Genomic DNA, 24,683 nt, shown 5'->3' with positions numbered 1-24,683 from the left:
TGCAGGAAGGAGTAGGAATAGTAAACAGTGCCATCCTAAGAATCCTACTCAAATCTATTCAGCCAGGTTTATCCTGAAGAAAATATTTTCAGGATTACAATGGAACTCAAATCTGAACGGTCACTAAAGCAGCCCTTGAAACATCTAAGTGTCTAGAATATCATGCTTTAGCAGCAGCGGAGGTGCTGGGAAGACATAATAAATGGCCATGAAGCAATGCAACAAGACTTTTCTATCATGCTGTGAGGGGAAAGTACTTTATTAGAAGACAACACCATGTTGTTTGGTGTGGTGAGAGCCAGTTTGGTATGTGATTAAGTGTGCAGACTTTAATCTGGGAGAACTGGGTTTGATTCCCCACTGTTCCACATGCAGCTACTGGGTGACCTTAGACTAGCCCCAGTTCTGTCAGAGCTGTTCTCTCAAGAGCAGTTTCTGTTAGAGCTCTCTCACCCCCAGCTACCTCACAGTGTGTCTATTGTGGGGAGAGGAAGGAAAAGGAGATTGTAAACTGCTCTCAGACTCCGAGTGAAAGGCAGGGTATAAATACAATCTCTTCTTCTTCTGCCATGCTTAGAGACAGAATTTTTAAAAATAACAAAGATGCAGGGGAAGGTAGCAGAGCATCTGCTTGGCATGCAAAGGGTCCCAGGTTCAATCTCCAGCATTTCCAGTCAAAAGGATCAGACAATGAATGATATGAAATACTGCTACCTAGGACCCTAGGAAGCTGCTGCCAGTCTGAGTAAACAGTACTGCCCTTGATGGACTAATGTTCTGATTCAGTAGAAGGCAGCTTCATGTGTTCCTGGTGAAAGAGGTGATTTATTTATTTATTTATTTCATTCCGGGATTTATATCCCACCCTTCCCACGAGTGGCTCAGGGCGGCTTACAACAAACAATAAAACAATAAAATCGGAACAAAGTAATTACATTTAAAATCAAGCATTTAAAAACCTAAAAACCTTAAAAAAAATTTAGCATTAAAACTATACAGTAATCACAGAGATCTAGAAAGCTACATTTATCCAGTCAGGCGTAGGCTAACCGGAAGAGGGTCGTCTTACAGGCCCTGCGGAACTGAGTAAGATCCCGCAGGGCCCTCACCTCTTCCGGTAGCTGGTTCCACCACATAGGGGCCATTGTAGAAAAGGCCCTGTCTCTAGTTGTCTTGAGACGCGCTTCCTTGGGCCCGGGGATGTTGAGAAGATTTTGAGTCCCAGACCTCAGTACTCTCTGGGGAACGTGATAAGAAATACATTTCCCACACCTACCTTTTCTGACTTGCCCACCATTTCTGATATGCTGGTTGATTCCTCAACAGATCCATTTGTGGCCTATGTCCTATTCCTCCATCAGAGTAACAGATCTCCCCACACACCACTTTCATTAATATACTTATATCTACACTAGGAGTAAGGCCCATTGTGAAGAAAAATACAACAGGCTCTAGGAAGAGGCTCTGGGCGAGTGCCTGCCACCCTTGCTTTCTTCCAACCCACCCATGAAGGCATTGCCCCCACACCTCAAGGGGAGATAATGGCTGCCATCTAGAGAGCAGCGGTAAATCTGAGTGATCTCCAGTAGGAAATGGCATTGTACCTGTCTGAGGTCCTATCCCTTACCTTGAGTTGGCAACCCTATCTCCTTTCCTTTATCTCCCCTGTGACTTCAGCTTTCCATTACCTTCCCCCTCCCTGAAGCTTCTACATAGGAAAATGACAGTCTTTCTTCACCGGGGGGGGGGGGGGGGGCAAAGAAGTTTGCCTCATTCTCTTCTCCTCCCATGTGATCTGAACAACAACACTGTGAGGCAGGTTAGGCTGGAAGTCTATGCCTGGTCCAAAATCACTAAGTCAGCTTCCACAGCTTCCAGAACCTGGATCAGTCAGCTTCCACAGCAAGAACCTGGGTCTGGCAGAATCTCCAGGAATTTCCCATCATTTTGGAAAGGTACCACTAAAGGTCTCTGGGCAAGTGCCCCCTCCCACCCTTGCTGTCTTTCCACCCACCCAAGTGAAGGCATTCACTCCCCCCCAACTCAAGGGGAACTGACCTCTGCCATCTATTTGGATAGCAGTTGCAATTCCGAGTGCTCTACAGTCCTCTCCTGGAGACTGGCGGTTCCCCAGGAGGAAAGGCCTTTCCCTCAGAGGCCTGTAATAATCCCTTAGGGATTTCCTATCAGCCTGGAAAGGTACCACTAACGGTCCCTGGGCGAGTGCCCCCACCACCAGCCTTGCTCCTTCCCACCCACCCAAGTGAAGGCATGCACTTCCCCCCCCCCCCTTCAAGGGAAGCTGATCTCTGCTGTCTAGAATTTCCTAACATGGAGATGGCAACCTTGCAGCCTTTAAGGAAAAGGAGTCTTTCTTCACAGTGTGTGTGTGTGTGTGTGTGACGGGGGGAACCAAAGCAGCTGATATCATTCTCCTAATTTCTCTCCCCCCTTTGCTGAACAACCCTGTGAAGGCTTCCCTATCTCCTTCTCAGGCAACCATCTTGGGGCGAGGCTGAGGGAAGGAGGGAGAGAGGGAGTTAAAGGCAGTAAAGGTGGGACAGCCATGCCCTCTGAGGTGGAGCCAGGCTCCCTGGCTATTGCAGGGGCCTTCTGAGGCTGTGTGTGCTGGGAGGCAATCTGTGTGGGCTGTTGACAGGGCCTTTTGTGAGGCCGCAGGAGCTCTGCAGCCCTTGCTGAATCTAGTTGACAGAGAAGAGCTAAGAGATGTGGCTGTCTCTGAGGTAAGACTGCTTCTGGCAGTGTGTTCAACATTCCTGGGCCTGAGTAGGCGGGGCAGGGAAGTCAACCAATAGGATGCCAGAGACACTGACATGTGATGGGCCAATTGTTTGTTCTCAAAATATTAGCAAATGGCCTTCTTCAATTAGGCCATGGCAATAAGAGAATTATTACTATAGATTAGTATGAGATAGTTAGCAATTCATTTCATTATCAGGGAAGACTGCAACAGTTGTGTCTTTCATCATAAATTGATTTGGCAGCATGATTTTCCCATTATATCTGAAAACTGGGAACTGACAGAGAAGTGCAATGTGTTTCTTTGTAGCAAGCAACCTGAACTTGTGACCCACCATGCATCCTTCAGCTAGCATACAAAATTACAGGTTGTCACAGATGAAGAGGCTTGCTTTCAGCCCATCCCATTCAGCCATTTGGTTGATGCATTAGCTTGCAACTTGCAACATCTAACTGCAAGCTGTTTCCCCAAACAACATCTGCAATGACAACATACTGTAAAGAATGTTAGAGGTTCTGGATGAAATGTAATAGACAAATTAAATATGTTTTTGTACACATTATGACATTGCCTAGAAGCATTAAAGAAAAGATGGGGAAGAGAATCAGGGTAAGGAAGAGGGTGGGAGAAAAGACTGAAGTACAAGCACCACCAGCAAAATAGACAAAAACAGCTGAAACTTTGAAATAAATGGTGTATGGAGTCGCACATGGGCACCCTACAGAGATGTGACTCAATCTGAAAAGAGCCAACATCTCATATTAGCATATACCTTTTTCACATACCACTACTCAAGGGCTGACTCAATCTGAAAAGAGCCAACTTATCTCATATTAGCATATACCTTTTTCATATACCACTACTCAAGGGCTGAAGTTCAGTCATCGTACTGCAAAGGTAACAAACTAACCAGTGTTCTTTCAATGCTAATGCTAATACATCACAACATGTTCTCTTTTAAAAGGAACACTACAATAAAGGGCAAGCCACTGAATCTCATCAACAAGATGTGGCATTCTCCTGTTCCATACTTTTTATTTTAGTCAACATATACTGTACACAAGCATGCAAATAGTTCAGTGGGGTCTGATGAATGGATAGCTCTGTCTCATAACAGAGAACTGGAAGAGGTGGGTATTTAGTCCCTTCCTGATGAATAATTGATTTTCTGATATATGACTCAAAGTAGTAGTTCAACTGCTTAAAGTGACAAGGCACAAAGATCAATAAATATTTATTTTATTTTATGGAATTTATATCCCGCCCATCCTGCCAAGGTAGGCTCAGGGTAGGTAACAACATAAAAATCTATACATTAGTACATTAAAATTCTAAAACCAACAATAAAAGTACAATTTAACAGTTAGTTGACACAAGATGGCTATAGTCCATAGCTCTGCTCAAAACTGCTGATAGTAATTAATAGCACAGATGTTCCAGATAATAAGCAGTAAAGGCAGGTCAAGTCAATATACAGCAAGAGGGTCAAGCCAGATGTCCAGATCTCAGTGAAAAGCCTGGCTGAAGAGCTCTGTCTTACAGGCAAAGTGCCATCAGATGAGCCTTGCAACACCACAAATGCATATCCTGAAGTTTCAGAGTGTAACTCAGTAACAATAGTTGCTAATTAGCTCATTAGGGTTCCTCAGACATTTGATTTCTGTTCCTCCTTATCTGATGGTCCAAGCTAACTTGAAATACACTAGTTCTCCCATTCTCTAACCTGTTTATGTTTTATCCAGGTTTTTTTTTTTTTTTTGGTGGGGGAGGGTGTTGGGGGTACATTTGGAAGCTTGAAAAGCAAGATGAGCTTCCTATTACCAACCGCACCAACTGCAACCTCCAACAACTGAAGTGAGGAAGACCCTTGATAGGTTTTGAAAAGGGAGGGGGGGGAGCAGTTTGCTTTCAGAACTGGTTTCTGTATATTACACCTCTTACCTAAGCGCCTGGTAACAGACTGAAAGCTACCTAAATGCAACCAGGACAGAAAAAAGGGATTGTGATTCTGCCAGCATGATCCCCACATTCAATTCACTATAAGACTATAGAGTAACACCCTCAGGCTTGTCTGCATGAAAGAAATCCTGTTTTTAATAATACATGCACATAAGGTTTGAGAGCCTCTTGACAATCCTATTCACCCTCCCTACATGATTTCAGTAACCCTTGATCTGTTCTCTTAACTGTACTGTTGAGTAAAAGTTAAGGTTTGCAGGTGATCAAAGTGTATGTTGCCTCATCCTGTATTCAAAGTAAACCTGAGCCAAAGTGAAAAGAAACTTGTAGCGAGGGGAGGGGGAATCTACTACTGCGAGCCGTGTGGGTTTTTTACCATTCAACCACCTTGCTCTCAAGAGAGAATTCTCTGCTTTTCTTTGATAATTGGCATGCAGTGGCAGCTGATATTACAGAATTCAAGGTGCTAGGGAAAAAATTCATTAGACCCAAACAACCCATTTGAGGGAATGTTAAACAATACATGGTCTTATTAAAAACTAATGTTAATATAAAACAGAATTGAACTACAACAAATATTGCACTTTGTGCTTTAAAACATTTTAGTAAATACATGCTATATACAGGCTTTCAGGCATTAGCTCTATACAAAAATATAAATACTTTCACCATCCTGAAAGTACATAAGGCAATCACAGTTCTGGGATCAATGAGTTCAGAGTATGATATAATATATAGAAAAGTAGAAAACAGAACCAGCTACCCATACATCATCTCAAATTGTACCACACTATTAAATTAAATGGAGGAAGCAGTGGAATTTTGCCAAAAGCATAGCAGATCTGACCCCAGGAATTATACATATGAATATGAATTTCAAAAATATTCATATACATTACATGGAATTTGGTGGCATCAACAAGCCTGCAAGGATGAATACCACCAAAAGCAAAGGACCAATAGCTCTGATGGCTGTTGTGAAATAAAAGATCATAGTTATTTTTATTTATTTATTTTTATACTGCATCCTCTCCTTATGGTTTTGGAGCAGTTTACAATAAAGCATTCAACAATTAGCATTTAGTAAAATACATCTAAAGATTAAAACAACACTGGCTAGTAAAACACAATTACAACAAAGAATTTACAAAACATCAGTAAGCATAAATAAGCAAATTCTTAAAAACTAATCAGCTATTACCAGGTTACAGGCGGTGGTGCAGTTCCACAAAACTTAACTAAAGACCTAACAAAACAGGGTGATCTTCCATGCCCTGCAAACTTCAGGTCTCATCAGGGAGCTAATTGTCAGGAGATCCACAAGTTCACATTGCTTTCAGAACTCTTGCATGTTTGCCATCCGGGCCTGGTGATTTATCAGTTTTTAAACCATCAGTCATAGGACCTCCTCTCTTGTCACCTCAATATGACTCAGGTCTTTCAACACCCCTCCTGAAATCAGCGATTCTGGAGTGAGCAGGCACTTCTCATCTTCCACAGTGATGGCTAGTTTCCTACTTCTAATGTATTTGAAGAAATTTTTATTGTTGGTCTTTATGTTTTTTGCAATATGCTCCTCATAGTCCCTTTCTGTCTATCTTTCATTAACCTCAGTTGGACTCGCGTTCCACCGCTTAAAGGAATCCTTCTTACCTTTTACAGCTTCCATTATTTTGTTTGTTAACTATGTAGGTCTTTTTCTGTACCTATTTGTACCTTTCCTAACCTGTGGTATATATTTTATCTGAGCTTCTAGGATTGTAGTTTTAAATAGTCTCCAAGCTTCCCCAACGGTTTTGACCCTTTTATCTTTTCTTTCAGTTTCCTCTTCATATGCCTCCTCCTCTCAGAGAAGTTACCCTCTTTTAAAGTTAAAAGTGGTTGTGTTGGTCTTTTTGGATTCAGGGCTTCAGAGCGGAGATCTGCCAGACACAGGTTCTTGCTGTGGAAGTTGACTGGGTGATTTTGGAGCACTCACAGACTTTTAGCCTAACCCACCTCACAAGGTTGTAAAAAGAGAATGGTGTAAGCTGCTTTGGTCCCCCACCTCCCCACTGTGAAGAAATATTGTCATTTTCCTATGTAAAGGCTGCAGGAAGGGGGAAGGTGATGGAAAATGAAGTCAGAGGGGCAGATAAATGCAAAGAGATAGGGTTGCCAAATCCAGGTTAGGGAATTACTCGAGATTTAAGGGGTAGGGCCTGGAGAGAGAAGGGTTTGAGGAGGGGTGATACCTCAGACAGGTACAATGCTATTTCATCCTGGGGAGCCACTGTTACCAATCTCCAGATGGCAAAGATCAGTTCCCTTTGAGGTGGGGGGGGGAGAGTAAATGCCTTCACTTGAGTGGGTGGGAAGACAGCAATGATGGGGGGGCACTTGCCAAGAGCTTCTTTCTGGAGCCTGTTGTATTTTTCTTCACAATGGGTCTTATTACTAGTTTGCATATAAACATCTTAATTTCCCAGGCATGTTAGGCCCACAACTTTCCTCCTGTTGCCTCGGTGGACAACTCTAATCCATTGCACCCTGTAGAAATATCAAAAGAACCATTCAAAAAGTGCCACACAGCTAATTAAATTTGAAGTTCTATGCCTCATATGAGCTCATCATGCAACATGCCACTTGTGCAACCAAAAGGCATTTCAAAAGCAGTTGTGATATGGGGATCTTTCATTCAAAGGAAAGAAGTTTGAAATTCTATTGGACATCTCAAAGACTTTGAGTAAGCCTAAGTAGTTCTTTGGAGTCCACCTTGTTGCCTACTAGTTCAGTAAAATACACTGTTCCTAAAGGATGGGGCCAACAGAGCTGTGTACAGTGGTTAATTCTCTTCCATATAAACTTGTGGAAAAGATGGGGGGGACACCTAGAAATTTAAAACTTGTGCTTCTTTCCATTTATCAACTCTGTTCCCTATATTTACTTGAGAACTGTGTATGAAATTGCAGTATCAGCAGTCATAAATCTTAACAGCTTAATCCTACCCTATTAATATGCTATGATGGACCCCTGTCCACTTCCCTCCCTCAGAGGCTAGATTTCCCATCCATTTATCTGTTCCTTTTCACTGACTGAGCAGCCCTAGTAACATGTTTTCTTCTCCCCTGAAGAAACCTTGGATATCGCACCCTGTCAGTAAGATATATCTTGGGTATTTGCCCAGCGTAGTAACCTGAAGGAATGGATAGGATTGCCCTTTAACTAAAACACTTGAGATGCTTTAAAATTCAAAAATAACAAAAGGTTTCATTTAACATCAAGGGGAAAGGTCAGGTGAAATCAGGGGTTGAAACTATTGAGATAAAACTAGTACAAGTACAGACTTTTGTTCCTATATATCAGGCTAATAAGAGGTTGTCACGACCTCCGTCTTGATGAATGTAATGCTGCTACCATGAATTTATTTCCAAACACTTTATTTAATGTTCCCAACTGAATTGTGCCCAAGATCTAAGGCTTCTTCATTGGACTATGTGGTCCTGAGGATGAGACTCATATGTTTTAAAATCACAGGACTCCAGGTTAATATAGAACAAAATAAAACTTTATTTGTACAATAAGCATATTGGTTTCAAGATGTTTATAGCTTAGTTCTTCAGTAAATAACAACAACAAGTAAATAACAGTGACTGAGGTATCACTCTTTCACGTCACACACTCTTCACTCTCAAATCCTCCTTTCTCAAATCCAACTTTCTGATGGTTTCTGTCTCTCACACTCCTAAAATATTCTGACAATATTAGGTTTTGGCTCTCTATCTAGCCCTAATATGTCCACTATGTATTTCTACTTTTCATCCCTGGAATCTTAATGCTTTTCACAGCACTATATGGAATTCTAATAAGAAGACTGCTTCTCAGACTTTGCAGACTGCTGACTGACCACAACTGACTGTTAACTTATGTCACTCTGCTGAGAGTTAACTGCTGACTGACTTCTCTCTCTCCACACATACTTCTTGGCTCCACCCACACTCTCTCAAGTCACCAACCAATCATCCCATTCATTCCCCATCTTTCACCCTCCTTTCTCTACTGCAACTTACCAAAAATTAAAGGAACACACATATATAAATTCAAATCATTATAGAGGTTCTTCAATTATTTGCAGTTATTTAGATATTTATACTGAGAGGCTTTTGTTCCTGTGTTTTCTCAAACACTTCAGCACACTTTATTTAAGTACCTGAAAACTATTTTGGCGCCCAGAAAGCTGGCACCCTCTTCCCAGTACCCCAACCCCTTCTCTTTGAACACCAGTACTCTTCTTGAGATGCTCACTGACTTTTAAGGTTGCTAGAGGCAGTGTCTAATCACACCAAACCAGGGATGTCAGTATTCCTCAGAAATAACTCTCTAGAAGATCTATTCCCTTTCCTTTTGGCCTGAATTGGAGTCTTCTCTACTACCCAAGCCTTCCTCCAACTCTCCCCCAGTTCCCTGTCTGTGTTCAAACTGCTCTCAGCTAATGCTGAATTCAGACTGCATTCAGTCAAAGCAGAAATCTGACTCTGTTAACACTAAACCCTTTTTCTGTCAAGACTATTCTCAGTCTCAGTACATGTATCATCTCTGTTAGGGCAGGAATCTGACTGAATCTCCTCAGCATCCAGCTCTCTCAGTATTTTCTTTTTGCTCAGCTGATGCTAACCTATCAGATCACAGCCTGTCTCTCAAGGTTCTCTGGCTTTATGAAGAATTAACTTCACAGTCCTGTAGTAAATGTACAGCACTTTTAAGCCTCTTAAAAAGTGCAGTCCATCACATATGCTCACTACAATTCAGCTATATCAAAATTAATAAAATTCTAAATGCCTTAAACCATAAAAAGGTATTCTAGATCTGTTTTATAGATATCAGAGAATAGCTATGCTTGTTGTTGAATGATTTTTAAAGGTACAAATTATAATCAATCCTTTTAATTCTACATATGACATCTTTTTTCATCCTTTTAAACCCACTGAGGTCAATGAGATTAGACATGTAACTCTGCTTAGGAAGGAACTGTTAAACTAGAGGATGCCACCAGAATTCTAGTGAGAATGTAGCTGCTTTATTTAGTACCATCACCAGATAGAACAAGTTAAACAGCTTAATTCAAACAAGAAATTATGCATCATTTCTAAACCTCCAGCACTTCCAGAGCAACTCCAGGCTGCAGTCACAAACATCCATTAGACTGTTCCACAATTCAGAGCAAGCAAGTGGTTGTCAGTGCAGCCAGTAAATCACCTGATCCTATTACAAAATCAATTACTGCAGCACATTTCTATTGCTACACAACCTGATGATGGCAAGAGGATATTGGATAGCTGCTGCAAGGTCAAAAAACCCTAAAAGCATAAGAAATAGTGTCTTCTTAAAGTCCATATTGCATCTACTTTAAAGGAAATGTTTTAAATAAATGTGTATAGTTACCTTCTTTGGCTGACTGGGACATTCGATGGATAGTCTCTGCAACTGGTCTGATGTATGGCTGCAAGATAGAAGATCGGAGCAGCAGGTCGAACGGCCCAGCCTCTTCATTAAAGAAGAAATAATGCTGCAGCCACAGCCACACATTGACTTGCTCATTGGATGAGTTTACTCCTTAAGAAATAAGTACTGGACCACACACATTCAAAATTGGCTGACTGCCTCATTCTGCAGCTCCCTGGCAAAAATTGACACTGATAAAAAGAAAACAATTGTGTTCCTGCAAAGCTGATACCAGCCACTATTGCCAAGCAAAACTCACAGTTTCAAAGTGCATCTATGTGGCTATACTCTCAAAAAGGCAAGCCATACTGAAGCTCTCCACTGTCTTCTAAGAGTCTATAGTTCGTCTTGTTGTAGTACTTCAGGTTTGCTAGGATATCCACTATCCAACTTGTTCCCGCTCTGAATGCACAGTCTTCCAACAGCCAACAGAAAAGAGCCACACCTCTTCATGTTCTCTTCACCAATTCAAGATCGGTTCAGTATATGAAGTAGTACTGTTGCTGCATTGCTGACTGTATCAGACTGGTGGAAACTGACCAAAGCTGCTGAACCTTTAATTATCTAAAGTATACTGCCTGGGTAACTGCCAATTATAGTTAAGATAGAAAAAAATATTTTATGGCTTAAATTTGCAATTTCTACATATATCATAGATATATCTCTCACCTCAGCACAACAATTTTAGAAACAAAAAAGATGTTTAAAATCCTAGGGGGAGGGGAGTTGTAATAACATTACAACTTATGTCACTTAGCACAATAATACAAAGAAAAACACATTCCAACAAAACAGAGACCAAGCTAAAGCAACAGAAAATATAGAAGGCAAACAAAACATGAATTTAACACTCAAGAAAAGCTAATTTAGAGACAAAAGTTCACCAACTTTTTTCATTCAAACAGGGACTGGGAGAGAGGAGTAAACATGAAAGGAAGTAAATAAAACTGTTTTCAGTGTCTGTGAAAGCAATGGTATTTTTATGCTAAAATGAAATAGTTTTCTTCAGTAATATGGTCAGGTTCCTGAAATCACCTGTTTTGCTGATTATCAATTAAAAAAAACATGCAGATGTTTCCCAAGCAGCATAAAGTGTATGTATCAGAAGATGACATGCTGGGCTATCAGTTATTAAAGATTGTGCATTTATCACTGCAGCCATACACTAGAATACCCGAAGCCAGATAGTGCATATTAACACAGATGCTCAGCTTCATTACAGGGTAATCTGCCTTGAAATAACTGTCACTTACATTGATAGAACTATCACTAGTTGTCTACTGAATGAGTTTTACCAAAGGGTTAAGAAAAAGCAAGTGGCATGAGAGCCCCTTAAGCATTAATGTTGAAGCAAAACTTCTTGTTTTCACTATGCATCAAAAAGCTGTATTTCCTCTGTCTCCTCCCCCTCTCTTCTAGCCCTGGTATACAGCTATATGGAACCAGCTCTGCCTTTTTCTTCAACCTTGCTCTGCCCTTTTGATATTCACATTTATATTAAATCATTTCCTAGTAATATTTAAATGCAAGCAACCAATGCAAATTGAAAAGCCTTTTGTAGAGAAAGACTGCATGCAAACAAGCAAATAATGCAGTAACCTTTTACTCGCCTGCTGGAGGTACTGTCTGCTGCATAGAATTTTAAATCCTCATCTGCAGATGCAATTGAGCTGGTATTGCCAAGGACTTTGCTCTTCCTGTGCTGATTCTACACAGCTATTCATGGTGTGTGTGGGGGGGAAGAGAACATTACAAGAAAAACGTAAAGTAATATAAGATGAAATTACTCAGAGGGCCTGAAAGAGCCAACTTCTAAAAATCAGCTGCTGTCTTGCCCAGTCACATTTTTCAGCTCATAAATAAGCCTCACTGCTGATGTATGCTTGATATCAATATGCAGGATAGAAAAAAATCACAGAAAGCTAATAAAAAAATTAATATACAGAATTAACATGCACTGCTCACCCTTACCCTTATAACATCCTGGTGTCTTCTGAAGCAATTACATCGCAAGATGAAAGCTCATACAACCAAGTGAGACTTCTCTCCCTGCTCCACCCTCCATCCCCAATGGATCTCAGTTTGCAGAATGTTAATAAAGACTGTTATAATCATGCTGTATATTACGCCAAATAAAAATAACAGACCTCTTCTGTTTTATAGCCTACCAGTATATAATAAACAGCCAGAATCTCCTTAATGATAATTAATGGCTCATCATGCAAATGGCTAGTTTTCTTTTTCTTTTTTATTATTGCTCCAATATCATACCTGCCAAGAAGGTAGGAACTGAAAGGAAGAGTCTGTTTGGCCAGAAAAGAATAAAACAAGGTTCTAAGTTTTTAGAATTCAGAGTCCCAGGATTCTAAGTTTCTGGAATGCATCATCCCAGGGACATTATACTGTTAAGTCTTCAGGGGCTGATGCTGCTTGAGATAACCACTCCCTGTGTATGTACCTGCTTGTTTCTTACCTGTTCAACCTGTACATTTGTGAGGTATTTCAGTATCCTGATTGACCAGTGGCCTTTCTCTTCCCAAACAAAGCTAGAAGTTCCTACTGTTCAAGGAAGATGAGAACACTAAACAATACTCTCATTTTGTGAATAACAGTTCTAATATAAGCTTTATTTGTCCTTGGATTATATCAAGTGCCTATTAGTGTATCCAAGAAGCAGCTCTTGATTGTACTTAGTTTTTGTGGGTTAATAATTATCTGTTAAATCTGCTACAAAATGCATAGATAATTCAGTGAAATCTGTATTGCTCTTAACAAGAATGAAACACTAGCAGTAAAGGTTGTTATTAATTATTAATATGTCCCCCTCCCACCTTGTCAGTATCCTTAATGTACTATTGATTCTCAGGATGCATAAAGATGGAGTCAGTGACAGACCATGCATAGGACAATAATCCAGTAAAAAAAACATAGCGACGGTTTAGGTAAATATTTCTCAAAAAAAATTCAATGTCAGACTGTAGTGACAAATATGCAGACTAATTCTGCATTAAACATTTCAAGAAAATCTATAAATCTATTAAGCCATGTGTATATTTAGCCTATTTGCCCAAAACTGTTAAAACAGTCTGTCCTACTTTAAAAAAAAAATCCTGATCAAATTAGTGTAACATATGTTTCTGCAATAATATTATTTGTATGCAAATAATTTAATGCTACAGATGAAGAGATTGTTCATTTCTACCTCACTAAATCCTTGCCATACATAACATTTGTATCTACATGCTTCATCAGCACATTGTAAAATCATTGCTACTAAACTAACTATAGGCATGACTCTAGCATATTTAAAATGTAAAAAATAGTATTCCTTTTCATAGCGAGCCCACAAAGTCAGCGGTCACATTACAATTAAAATGTAGCTCTATTTCACAATGATATATACCAGTGTTTCTTTCAGTTGATTTTTTTTTCTAAGAATGTCAGTAGTCATATATAGGTTGCACCAGTTTCCAGCAATTGCCCCTCAAGACTTGGGAAAGCCCCACTAAGAGGTGCCAGTGAGTACCATCACAAAAGCACCCTGATACATACAAATCAGTCACAGAATGCAATTGTCCCTCAAATAAAAATAGTTAACTACATGATAACTAACTAAATCAACCTTATAGGTGTTCAAAACAGAAAACAGATTACTTAAATACCCACAAACATTGATGACCTTAGAACATAAGAGAAGTCATGTTGGATCAGACCAACAGCTAATCCAGTCCAACACTCTGTCATTCAGTGGCCAAAAAACCAAGTGCCATTAGGAGGTCCACTAGTGATGCCAAGAGGACCCCATTGCTGCCCCCCACAAGCACCAAGAATACAGAGCATCACTGCCTCAGACAGAGAGTTCCATCAATACACTGTGGTTCATAGCCACTGATGGACATCTCCTCCATATGTTTATCCAATCTCCTCTTGAAGCCGTCTGTGCTTGCAGCCGCCACCACCTCCTGTAGCAGTGAATTCCATGTGTTAATCACTCTGTGGGTGAAAAAGTACTTTCTTTTATCCATTCTAGCCCAACTGCTCAGCAATTTCATTGAGTATCCATGAGTTCTTGTATTGTGAGAAAGTGAGAAATGTACTTCTTTCTCTGCCTTCTCTATCCCATGCATAATCTTGTAAACCTTTTCTAGCTACAGAAGTTACCATTAAAACTATGTAACTGTACTAAAAAGGGGTAGAGATTGGAGACTATCAGTGGTAACAGTAAAAGGACAACCTACTCTCTGCAATGCAAAATGTCACAAATTATGAATATAGTAGTTAAAGGAAGTCACAATAAAGATTAAATCACTGGAAATGCTGCAGAATGAAACAAATGACTGCAAACATTTTGTCAGCCGTAACACAGCACCATCCCAATGCTGTCATTTTTAGAATTACAGGTCCTGCTAGCTTTTAAACAGTGTGCAGTTTAAGAAGCAGTGGCTTCCAAGCAATAACAGCAATCCTCCAAGACAGTGAGCCCACAATCAGAAAGCACATGATCAGGAGACAGCATCACTGTAACATTTACTGGGCTCTACCTTTTCAGATTGCAGGTGAAGGATTACACATTTGAACTCTCTGCCATTCTCAGTAACAGAGCTAAAATGGTCATGGAAAGATTATAATTTTTTCTTGACATTCTGGGCATTTTGTACTATTAATATAGGAGAGCAACATGCAAACAAACTCTGCTACCAACACCACTCATTACAGTATGAAAGATAAGATACTGTTGATACCATAAAGTCTAGGACTAACAGTAAAGGTCCCAAATCTACACCAGATTCACAACTAATTAAGTAAAAAGTTGATACAAATAATCTTGAAATAATTAGGAATAGTTGTCATGTTATTAAGAAATATTGGAGCAGCTTGTGCCAAAAGAAGAAAGTCTAAAGCCCATAACCACTATCCATGTAGTCCAGATCTCCACAAAATCTGCTGCCTGAAGTCACCTTGCCTAACAGCAGTGCTGGCCCTATCTCTAATCCTTATGCAAATGTAGGAGGCACAACACTAGTATTTACTTTATGAATTCCTTTCACAGGTAACCAAACATCATTATTTTCAACTTTAGAGTATGAGATGTTTGTAGAAATCTAGTTCTACAGAATGCACTGTGATTTCAGCTTCTACCTTTCTTAACAATCAAGGGGAAACAAAGGGGAAACCATCCCTAGCCTCAGCCAGCCAGAATTTTGACAAATCCACCTTCTACATTAGGAGTACTTATGAAGAATGAGAAACAAAAAACCTGTAAGTGGAAAGAGAAAGACAGGTGACAATATTGTGCAAATTCCCCCTGCATTTTGTAAAAAATCAAAATGTGTTAGTGCAAAGAGAGAGCTCCAAAAGTTTTCATTCATCCCTTGCTAATGGGACACTGATCCTTCCTCAGTTTTCTGGACACTTTCCAATGGCATCCTTACCATCTGTGTATAGCAATTCTGTGTGTACCAATTTATGAGACCCAAGAATCCTAAAACACATTTCTGAGACTTGACAAAAAAATGGCTAGAAAGAAAACTTGATACAAGAATGGCTAGAAAGACAACACATAAGTACAATAAGAGGAGTTTTGTGCAGATTTGCTATAGAAAACTGAAGGGAAATTTTGGGGAAAGCAAAACAGAATTCATTAATATTTGCAAAAAAAACAAACTTTGGCCTTACCCTGAAGGTTCTATCTATTTGAAGTAGAGTAGAACATCCTGATATTTAAGTACTCCTTCACCCACAATCTATGGAGGCAGGATTTTATGACATTTTCTTCCTGCCCTTAAGGAGAGGAATGCCTCCTTCAGTTCAGAAGGTTTCACAGCTTCCCATAGAAAACCATGAAGTGTGCTGTCAATTGTTGCTGCCAGCAGTAAGACTTAACCTGAAGATTAAACAAACACAAGGTAAGGCCAGAGGCCCAACCCCATTTCAGAGAATAAACAACATTTAACAATCAACAGTTACAGCGGGAGGGAGGGGGGAGACAATTGAGTAGCCATGTTGGTCTGAAGCAGCAAAACAAAGTTTAAGTCTAGTGGCACCTTTAAGATCAACAAAGTTTTACTCTGGGTATAAGCTTTTGTGCACGTGTACAGCTTATACCAAGATAAAACTTTCTTGGTCTTAAAGGTGCTATTGGACTCAAACTTTGTTCAGCAGAAAAAAAAGTTTAAGGCAATTGAGACAAGAGGGCTATTTCACTTACATCAGGGTAGGGCCAGGACATCCTCCTCCTCTACCCCAAACAGAAGAAACTTCCATGGCAAATCTGAAGTTCTTTTCTCTTTTGAGAAGTGGAGGATATCCTGATGTGTGGAATGTTACAAAGTTTTCCCCAAGACAGGAGGCAACCCTCTATATCAGTTCTCTCACAGCATCTTACAAAGGCCTGCCACCCAAAGGCCACCTCAGAAGCTGCATATGAGCTCATTTTGTAATAGCATATGAAGAAAGACATAGCTACCCATGCGGCATCTTAACAGATTTCCAAAACTGAAGCACTGCATTGAAAGGTGACCATAGTGGCTGCACTTCTTGTTGAGTGAGCTGTGATTACTTCAGGAAGTTTAAGTCTTTGAGAAGAGTAGGCCAAAATAATGCACTCTTTTATACATCTGCTAATAGATGCATTAGACACCCTTCTGCCCTTGGTTATAGCATCTGGTTGGCATGCAGAAAGTCCCAGGTTCAATCCCAAGCATCTCCAGTTAAAAACATCACATAGATGATATGAAAGACTCCTACCTGAAATCCTGGAGTGCCACTGTCAGTTTGAACAGACAATGCTGATTCTGGTAGACCAAAAGTCTGTTTCAATATAAAGCTGCTTCATAAGTTCAAAAAACAAATCAAACAGAGCATCTGATCTCCTGACAGAAGCTGTGCACTGGATGTAGAGACAATGAGCTCTACACACATTCTATATATACAAATTCATCTCCTTAGGGTGTGCTGGAATGGGACAAAAGGACAGGAGGTACACTTCCTGAGATATGTAAAATGCAGAATTCACCTTTGGGAAGAACAAAGGATCCAGAAAGAGAACCACCATATATTTCTGGAAAATTCAAAATCATTTAGTTATAAAGCTCCCATTTCTGAGTTTCGTCTGGCAGAGGTGATGGCCATAAAAAAAAAAAACCTTAAGTGTGCAGAAGCCAACTGATACCTCTTGCAGTTACTCAAATAGACTTTTTAAGTGCTTAGAGAATCAAATGAAGTCTCCAAGAAGGAAACTGGTGAACTACTGGTGGGCTGGAAAGCCCAGCTCCTCTGAGGAAATGCTTGATGATCAGGTGGTATAAGAAAGGACTGCCTTTGACTAGACAATATCGAAATACACAGGCTCCGGTGTAAAAATTGGAAATAATAACAATGAACTAGCACCAAAGGGAATATATCTAACAGTATCACAATTCTCTACAGCAATTTTCACAATAGTAACATCCAATGCACATCAACACTATCCATATTATAGCCACCTTTCTGGATTTCTGATACTGCCTTTTCAACTGCATCTTGAGTAGGGCCCATGCCGGAGCAGTTCAAAAACCTTCTAAATGGAATATACCGCACTGATATGTAAAAGTCCAGTGAACCTCTTGCAAAGAAGACAACAGAAATCCACAGTAAGTTCAATTATAAAAGAGAATATAAACGAGACCACTTTTCCCGGAATTTGACACAGTGTCAACTCTTCATCAGCCTGAACTCTCTTTATAATATCATTTTATCCAGAGAAACAACTTGGCTTTAATCTGTTTGGATGCTGAGAAGGCCTTCGATAATGTTCGTTGGCAATTTATGTTACAGCAACTGAAAGGTATAGAATGTGGTGAAAATTTTTTGAGAGCAGTAGAAACAATATACTCTTTTCAAAGAGAAAGGGTGACAGTGAATGGTGAACTAACAGATGCAATTAATATACAGAAAGGTACAAGACAAGGCTGTCCACTGTCACCACTACTTTTTATTTTATCTCTAGAGATACTGAACAATCAGATAAGAGAAGATACAAGTATCAAGGGAGCAGTGATAAAAGGTGAACAATATAAATTGAGAGCATTTGCAGATGATCTAGTTTTTATATTAGAGCAACCAATAGTGTCAATAGACTGTCTTATAAACAAGATTATGCAATTTGGTCACTGGGCAGAACTGAAGATCAATTACCACAAAACAAAATTTCTGACAAAGAATATGATGATGGAACAAATCCAATCTCTTCAGCAAAAATCACGGGTTTTGTATGAGAAAATCAAATATCTAGCTGTATTTATTTCAAATAAAGTGTAGCAATCTAAAAACAGACAATTATGATAAATTAGTCAAAGAAATTAAAAAAGAATTGGAAAAATGACATCTTGAACTTATCTCTAATGGGAAGAATAGCCTTAATAAAGATGAATATCCTTCCAAGGTTATTATTTTTGTACCAAACTATTTCAGTATTTCTAAATAGTGGTTTTTTTCAAGAATTGAATAAGATGGTTTCCAAATATGTTTGGCAAGGCAAAAAACCTAGAATCAAACTAAAGACGCTGCAAAATTCCAAATTAAGAGCAGGTATGGGCCTTCCAGACTGGCAATTACAAAGCTTCTGTGCTTTTGTGGGTAAAAGACTGGATATTACTGAATGACAAGAGACAATTGTTGTTAGAGGGACATGATCTTACTATGGGGTGACATGAATACCTATGGTATCAAAGACTTGAAGGACACTCCTACTTTAAGAACCATTGGTTTCAGAAATCTTTGTATCATACGGAGTCATGGTTAAAAATGAGAATTTACCAAAAAAATCCAAGATGGGGCTCCACAGTGGAAGCATTTACTCATCCAAATCTTCTAAAATCAAATCATAATTATAGGTATGATGACTTGTTGGGAAAAGATAATCAGCTGAAAACTAGAGAAGAGTTGGAAAATATGGATATTAAAATGAACTGGTGGTTGAGAATGCAAGTTGAATCAAGGTACGCCAAAGATAAGATGACAGGTTTTAACACAGAACAATATCCATTTGATAAAATACTTCTAGGTCCTCAAGAAAAGCTAATTTCTAAATTATATGCATATGTACTACAGATGAAGACACAAGACAAAGTCATAAAAGAATGTATGGTTCAATGGGCGAAAAACTTTGGTCACAATATTACATTAGATGAATGGGAGAGATTGTGGAAGTTCAGCATTAAATTAACTAGGTAGTAACTTTTAAAAAAAACTTGTATAAGATGTTTTATAGATGGTACTTGACTCCACAGAAATTGTGTAAGATATATACTAATATGTCTAACAAATGCTGGAAATGTACTAAACAGGTTGGTTCCTTTTATCATATATGGTGGACATGTGAGACGGTGAAAAACTACTGGATAATGGTTCATGACCTATTACAGAAAATTATGAAGACAGAGATTCAATTCAGACCAGAATTGTTTTTATTGAATATACTTCCTGAGGACTATTCCAAAGAAATGAGACATTTGTTGGCACATTTCAACACGGCAGCTAGGATTCTCTTGGCGCAGAAATGGAAATATCAGGAAATTCCCATGAGAATGGACCTAGTGGGAAAAATCCTGGAAACAGCAGAACCCATATCTCCTCTTTTCCTGTACTTTGTATTACAAGATTGCCTTTATTGGAATTTAATAGACACTTTAACAAAAAGATTTATAACATAAAATATCTAAAGGTTAATAATGCATAGTTTAGAGACAATAATATGTGACAATTTATGTATTTTAAGAAAGTATTGCAGATGTAGACCTGTACTTTTTGAAAGCATTTTTTATAGATTTGAACTTATACCTCTTTTTCTCCTGTACTCTGTATTGGAATTGTCAAAGACATTTTAACAAAAAGATTTATAACATAAAATATAACATATCAAAATGTCGATGATGCATAGTTTAGAGACAATAATATGTGACAATTTATATATTTTAAGAAAGTATTGCAGATGTAGACTTATATTCTTTGAAAGTATTTCTTATGCAGAATAAGACTAATATGTAATTCTACCCCTTCCCCCTTTTATTTCCTATTCCTAAATCAATAAAACTTTTCAAAATCAAAAAATATAATATTTCACAGAATCACAATATAATCACATTTGGGATCAATGCATGAATATTACTTCTCTTCGCACCTAGCTAGAAGACTAGAGGCAGAGCTGAGATCAGAGCTGCTACTTGCCTACAAAGCACGTTAGCTCTACGGCCTTGGTCAAGTCTGTCTTGTAGGAACGAAGGAAAGGAGGTGGAGACATCCATCTTAATTAGGGTCTTGCATTTCCTTTGGCATCTGATGAAAACCTTCCAGGTACAGCTATAGATCTTTTCTATTGACAGTCATCAGCCTCCCAGTATAGTCTTCAATAACCTAGATCTAGCACTCTTGCAACTACTTCTCCTGGTGGTCACGTGCAACCATGCTGGATCCAGGTAGCCTATAGGATCTTGGGATAGACTGTCTGGAAGGAGGCTGGCAGGTTAGACCAAAAGCAAAATCAGGTCAAAGAACCAAGGTCTCCTCAGATAATGTGGAGCCAGGAAGATCTCTTCTGCTCTCTCCCTTGAGTTTATTCAGAGCCCTGGAGATCATCAGGATCAAAAGAAAGGCATACAGTAGGCCATCCTAGAAAGGCACACATCCATCTTTTCCGCTTGTGGACAAAGGACAGGAAAAGAAGCAGGCAATTTGTGTTGAGGGGAGAGGCACACATAGGGCTGACCAAACCCATGAGTCACTTGTTTTGAACACGCCCTGGGACAGAAACCACTCCCTTTAGGCCAGGTGAGTTCAGCTGAGCCAATCAGTCTAAATATTGGAGGCATCTTCAATGTACTCCACTCAGAGTAATGCTAGGTGGTTTCTGGCCATTTTACTACCAAGGCTGATTCCTGCTGAAGCTTCCATGTCCATGATCACACATCTCTCTGGCAATTGACAGAGTAGTGGGCTACCCAACCTGAAAGGTTTGCTTCTGTGGTAATCAATAAGTCCATCTCTGGATGGATCTCTTGCCTTTGATCAGATGTGGAGTCCACCAATGAAGCGAATTCATCAAATATGGAATGACTCTCAGTTTCAAGTGGTGCTTGAGAGCAACTGACTGCTGGTGAAGAAGAAAGAACCACTGAAGGTCTCTGCAATGAACCTGAACTCACAGGACTGTGAAAATGGCTGCAATCATAGAGCCCAGAAGCTGGATCAGAAACATCAGGTCAACCAACTTCACAGCAATAACTCAACTTGCCACACTCATTAGCTTTGCCTCTTTTTCTGACAGCAGGAAGCTATGAGCCAACAAATACAGAGTCAAGGAACCCACAGCAGGACAAGAGGGGAAGAATGTGTGCCTATACAGAGATAACTAGATGAACAACAGTTACATGTAAGTACAACACTTTTTTCACTGTCATTATTCTGTGCCACATGGGAGACTAGGAAACTGACTTACCAGGTGGTGGGGTGAGTGATTTAATGGAAGATCAAATATAGAACTGCCATCTCCACCAATGTCTCCCTTCTTTTATTAACATAAACGTGTCTGCAGATTACAGTATAACATTGCTGCCCTGCAGATGTCAGCCAATGAAATGCCTTGTCAGAAGGCAGCATATATTGCTTGTGAAGTGTGCCCAAATCTGTAAAGGACACTGCACCAATGCCAGCTCATATGCTATTTTGATAGTTGAGACAATCTAGACATAAACTGAGTGGATGCAGCTTTCCCTTACAGGGGCTAGTAAAGCAGACAAATAATTATGGAGGAAAAAGAGGAAGAAGAGAAAGAAGAGATTGGATTTATACCCCCCCCCTTCGCTAGCCAAAGGAGTTTCAGAGCAGTTTACAATCTCCTTTCCCTTCCTCTCCCCACAGCAGACACCCTGTGAGGTAGGGGGGGCTGAGAGAGCAGAACATTTCTGAGTGAGTTATGACTGACCCAAGTTCACTCCAGCAGTTGCTTGTAGAGGAGTGGGGAATCAAACCAAGTTGTCTCATGTAAGAATCTGCACACTTAACCACTATACCAAACTGGAACCTTTCTGAGCTCACTTGTTCTCTTTAAATAAAATAATAAGGCATGTTTTACACCTAATGTTTTACATCTAATCTTCTGGTACAAAGCAAATGCTGGGCCTTAATACCACTTTTTGGTCAGGGAACTTTATAAACAGTGGTCAGCCCTAAGGGCTGTAATCTCTCCTATTCTCCTAGGAAAAAACACCTTTAAGGAAAGGTTTATCAAGGGAGCAGGTGGCTAAAGGCTCGACGGGAGGATGCATTAAATGAGTTAGTACTAGGGACAGGGATCACTGAGAACAATGGCTGTTGTAAGAGGGTACAAATTGTTAAGGTCCTTAAGGAACCTCCTCTTTGAAATCTCTTATGAGAAGACAAACTTCCTTTCCACTAGAGCATTAAAGGCAAAGATTACTGCTAAATGATAGTGATAAAGATGTGCTTTTTAATGACAGCAAATATTCCAAAACCAGTGATAGTGGACAGTTAGTAGGAGAGAATTCTTTGTCTTCCAACCAAAGGATAAAATGCTTCCATTTTTAAGAATAGGAGGGCCTAGCTGAAGATCTGCAAGCATTGACAAAAACTGACCTTACTCAGAAAAGGGTTGCTCTCTGGACTTAGCAACCAGGCAGTCAGACGCAAACTCTCCACCTCTAGAAACCACAATGTAGTGACATCAAAGATCTGCCAGCGATTTATCCTTTTGAGTGCCTCTTGAGTGTGATGTATTTTTTCGAGACTGTTCGAATGAGAGGACTGTAAAAAACACTCATGCAGGAGCAGGGAGACAAACTTGAGGTAAACTTATCTGGGAGAATCAGGTTTGATTCACCACTCCTCCACTTGCATCTGTTAGTGTGACCATGCGTCAGTCATAACTCTCTTAGAGCTGCTCTGCTTAACAACAGATCTTGGAGAACTCTCAGCCCCACCTACCTCACAGGGTGTCTGTTGTGGAAAAGGGAACAGAAAAGGGATGGTAAACTGCTCTGAGACTCCAAGTGAAGGGCCGGGTATAAATCCAATCTCTTGTTCTTCCTCTTCTGTTATAGCATCAGCTAGTTCACATCCATCCCAATTGTTCAGGGTAGCTCAACAAAAAAATTCTTCATTTTTTATAATTGTTTAATAATGTCTTTCCTCTTTATTTTTTTTTAGCGAATATTATAAACCTTTTACCTGCTTTGGCCTGCTGGTTTCATGCACAAAATCGTTTTGGTCTGTAGTTAAGTTCTGATGAGCTAATATTACTGTTGAACAATTGATTTTTTTTATTTTTTTATGTTTTTTCTATATTTTTGTCATAGAGTGTAATAAATATCTGTAATACTTTTGCTAAATGGAACTTTGGAGTACCCACCTGTTTAAGTGCTTGGGGGAGAGAGTTTATCCCTTTGGTTTGTTTGGTTCTGAATGTCAGTTGTAACATAGGTACAACAGAAGAAAAGCCTAATACATCGTCTGTTCTATTTATGGATCATTTTGATCCAGTTTCTGTGACAGATGTTGTCAAGATCCTGGGACATTTGAAAGCCACTGCACATACACTGGATCCTTGCCCATCCTGGCTGCTAAAATCATGTAAGGACCACATCAACAAACCTTTAGGATCTGTTATAAACCAGTCACTAACTCATGGCACCTTCCCTCAGCCACCCAAAGAGGCTATTATCTGTCCTCAAGTTTTAAAAAATCCCTCCAGAAAATTGATATGGACAATTATTGCCCACTGTTTAACCTACCCTTGTTGGGCAACACACTTTAGAAAGAAGTAGTGGACCAACTCCAACACTTCTTCAATATCACATCTTCTCTACATACTTTTCAATCTGGCTTCAGGTCATGTTATGGGACAGAGACAATTCTGCTAGCTTTAGTTGATGACCTCCACCTGAGTGTAAACGAAGGCCATGTGTCTCTGCTGCTCTTATTGAATTTATCTGCAGCCTTTTGCATGGTATCATACCATCTTGTTGAGGCATCTCAGAGGCAGAAGTAGGTATCAGGGGATGTGCGCTGAACTGGTTCAAATCATATCTCATGGCTTGGACTTAAAGGGTTACTTACTGGAAACCAGTGCGGGACCTATTTTGCAGGGTTCCACAGGACACAATTCTATCCCCCATGCTTTCAATCTCTATGTAAAGCCCTTGCGACAAATCATTTGTAATTTTGCAGTTAGCTGTCATCATCAGTATGCTGACATACTCAACTCTATATATCTTAACATAAGAGAAGCCATGTTGGATCAGGCCAATGGCCCATCCAGTCCAACACTCTGTATCACACAGTAGCCAAAATACACACCTCCTGTGGCAGTGAATTCCACATGTTAATCACCCTTTGGGTGAAGAAGTACTTCCTTTTATCCGTTTTAACCTGACTGCTCAGCAATTTCATTGAATGCCCACGAGTTCTTGTATTGTGAGAAAGGGAGAAA

The 24,683-nt window shown here is 39.7% G+C and overlaps 1 protein-coding gene across 2 annotated transcripts in view; it reads right to left on the bottom strand.

Annotated features, from left to right (window-relative positions):
- Nucleotides 1–24,683, bottom strand: part of FBXW7 (F-box and WD repeat domain containing 7) — a 244,305-nt gene that overhangs the window by 171,487 nt on the left and 48,135 nt on the right. The window contains exon 1 of one of the 2 annotated variants that reach the window (XM_060246643.1): nucleotides 10,142–10,326. The exons of the other annotated variant lie outside the window; for it this stretch is intronic. Coding sequence (XP_060102626.1) covers nucleotides 10,142–10,297 — 156 coding nt within the window. The 5' untranslated portion in view covers nucleotides 10,298–10,326. Of the gene's footprint in view, nucleotides 1–10,141; nucleotides 10,327–24,683 lie in introns of those variants that run through there. 2 annotated transcript variants of the gene reach the window in all.

The sequence above is a fragment of the Heteronotia binoei genome, chromosome 9, assembly GCF_032191835.1.
Source record: "Heteronotia binoei isolate CCM8104 ecotype False Entrance Well chromosome 9, APGP_CSIRO_Hbin_v1, whole genome shotgun sequence".
Classification (NCBI taxonomy): Eukaryota; Metazoa; Chordata; class Lepidosauria; order Squamata; family Gekkonidae; genus Heteronotia; species Heteronotia binoei.
The sequence above is the reverse complement of the archived record's forward strand: the minus strand, read 5'-3'. Positions and strand labels throughout refer to the sequence as shown.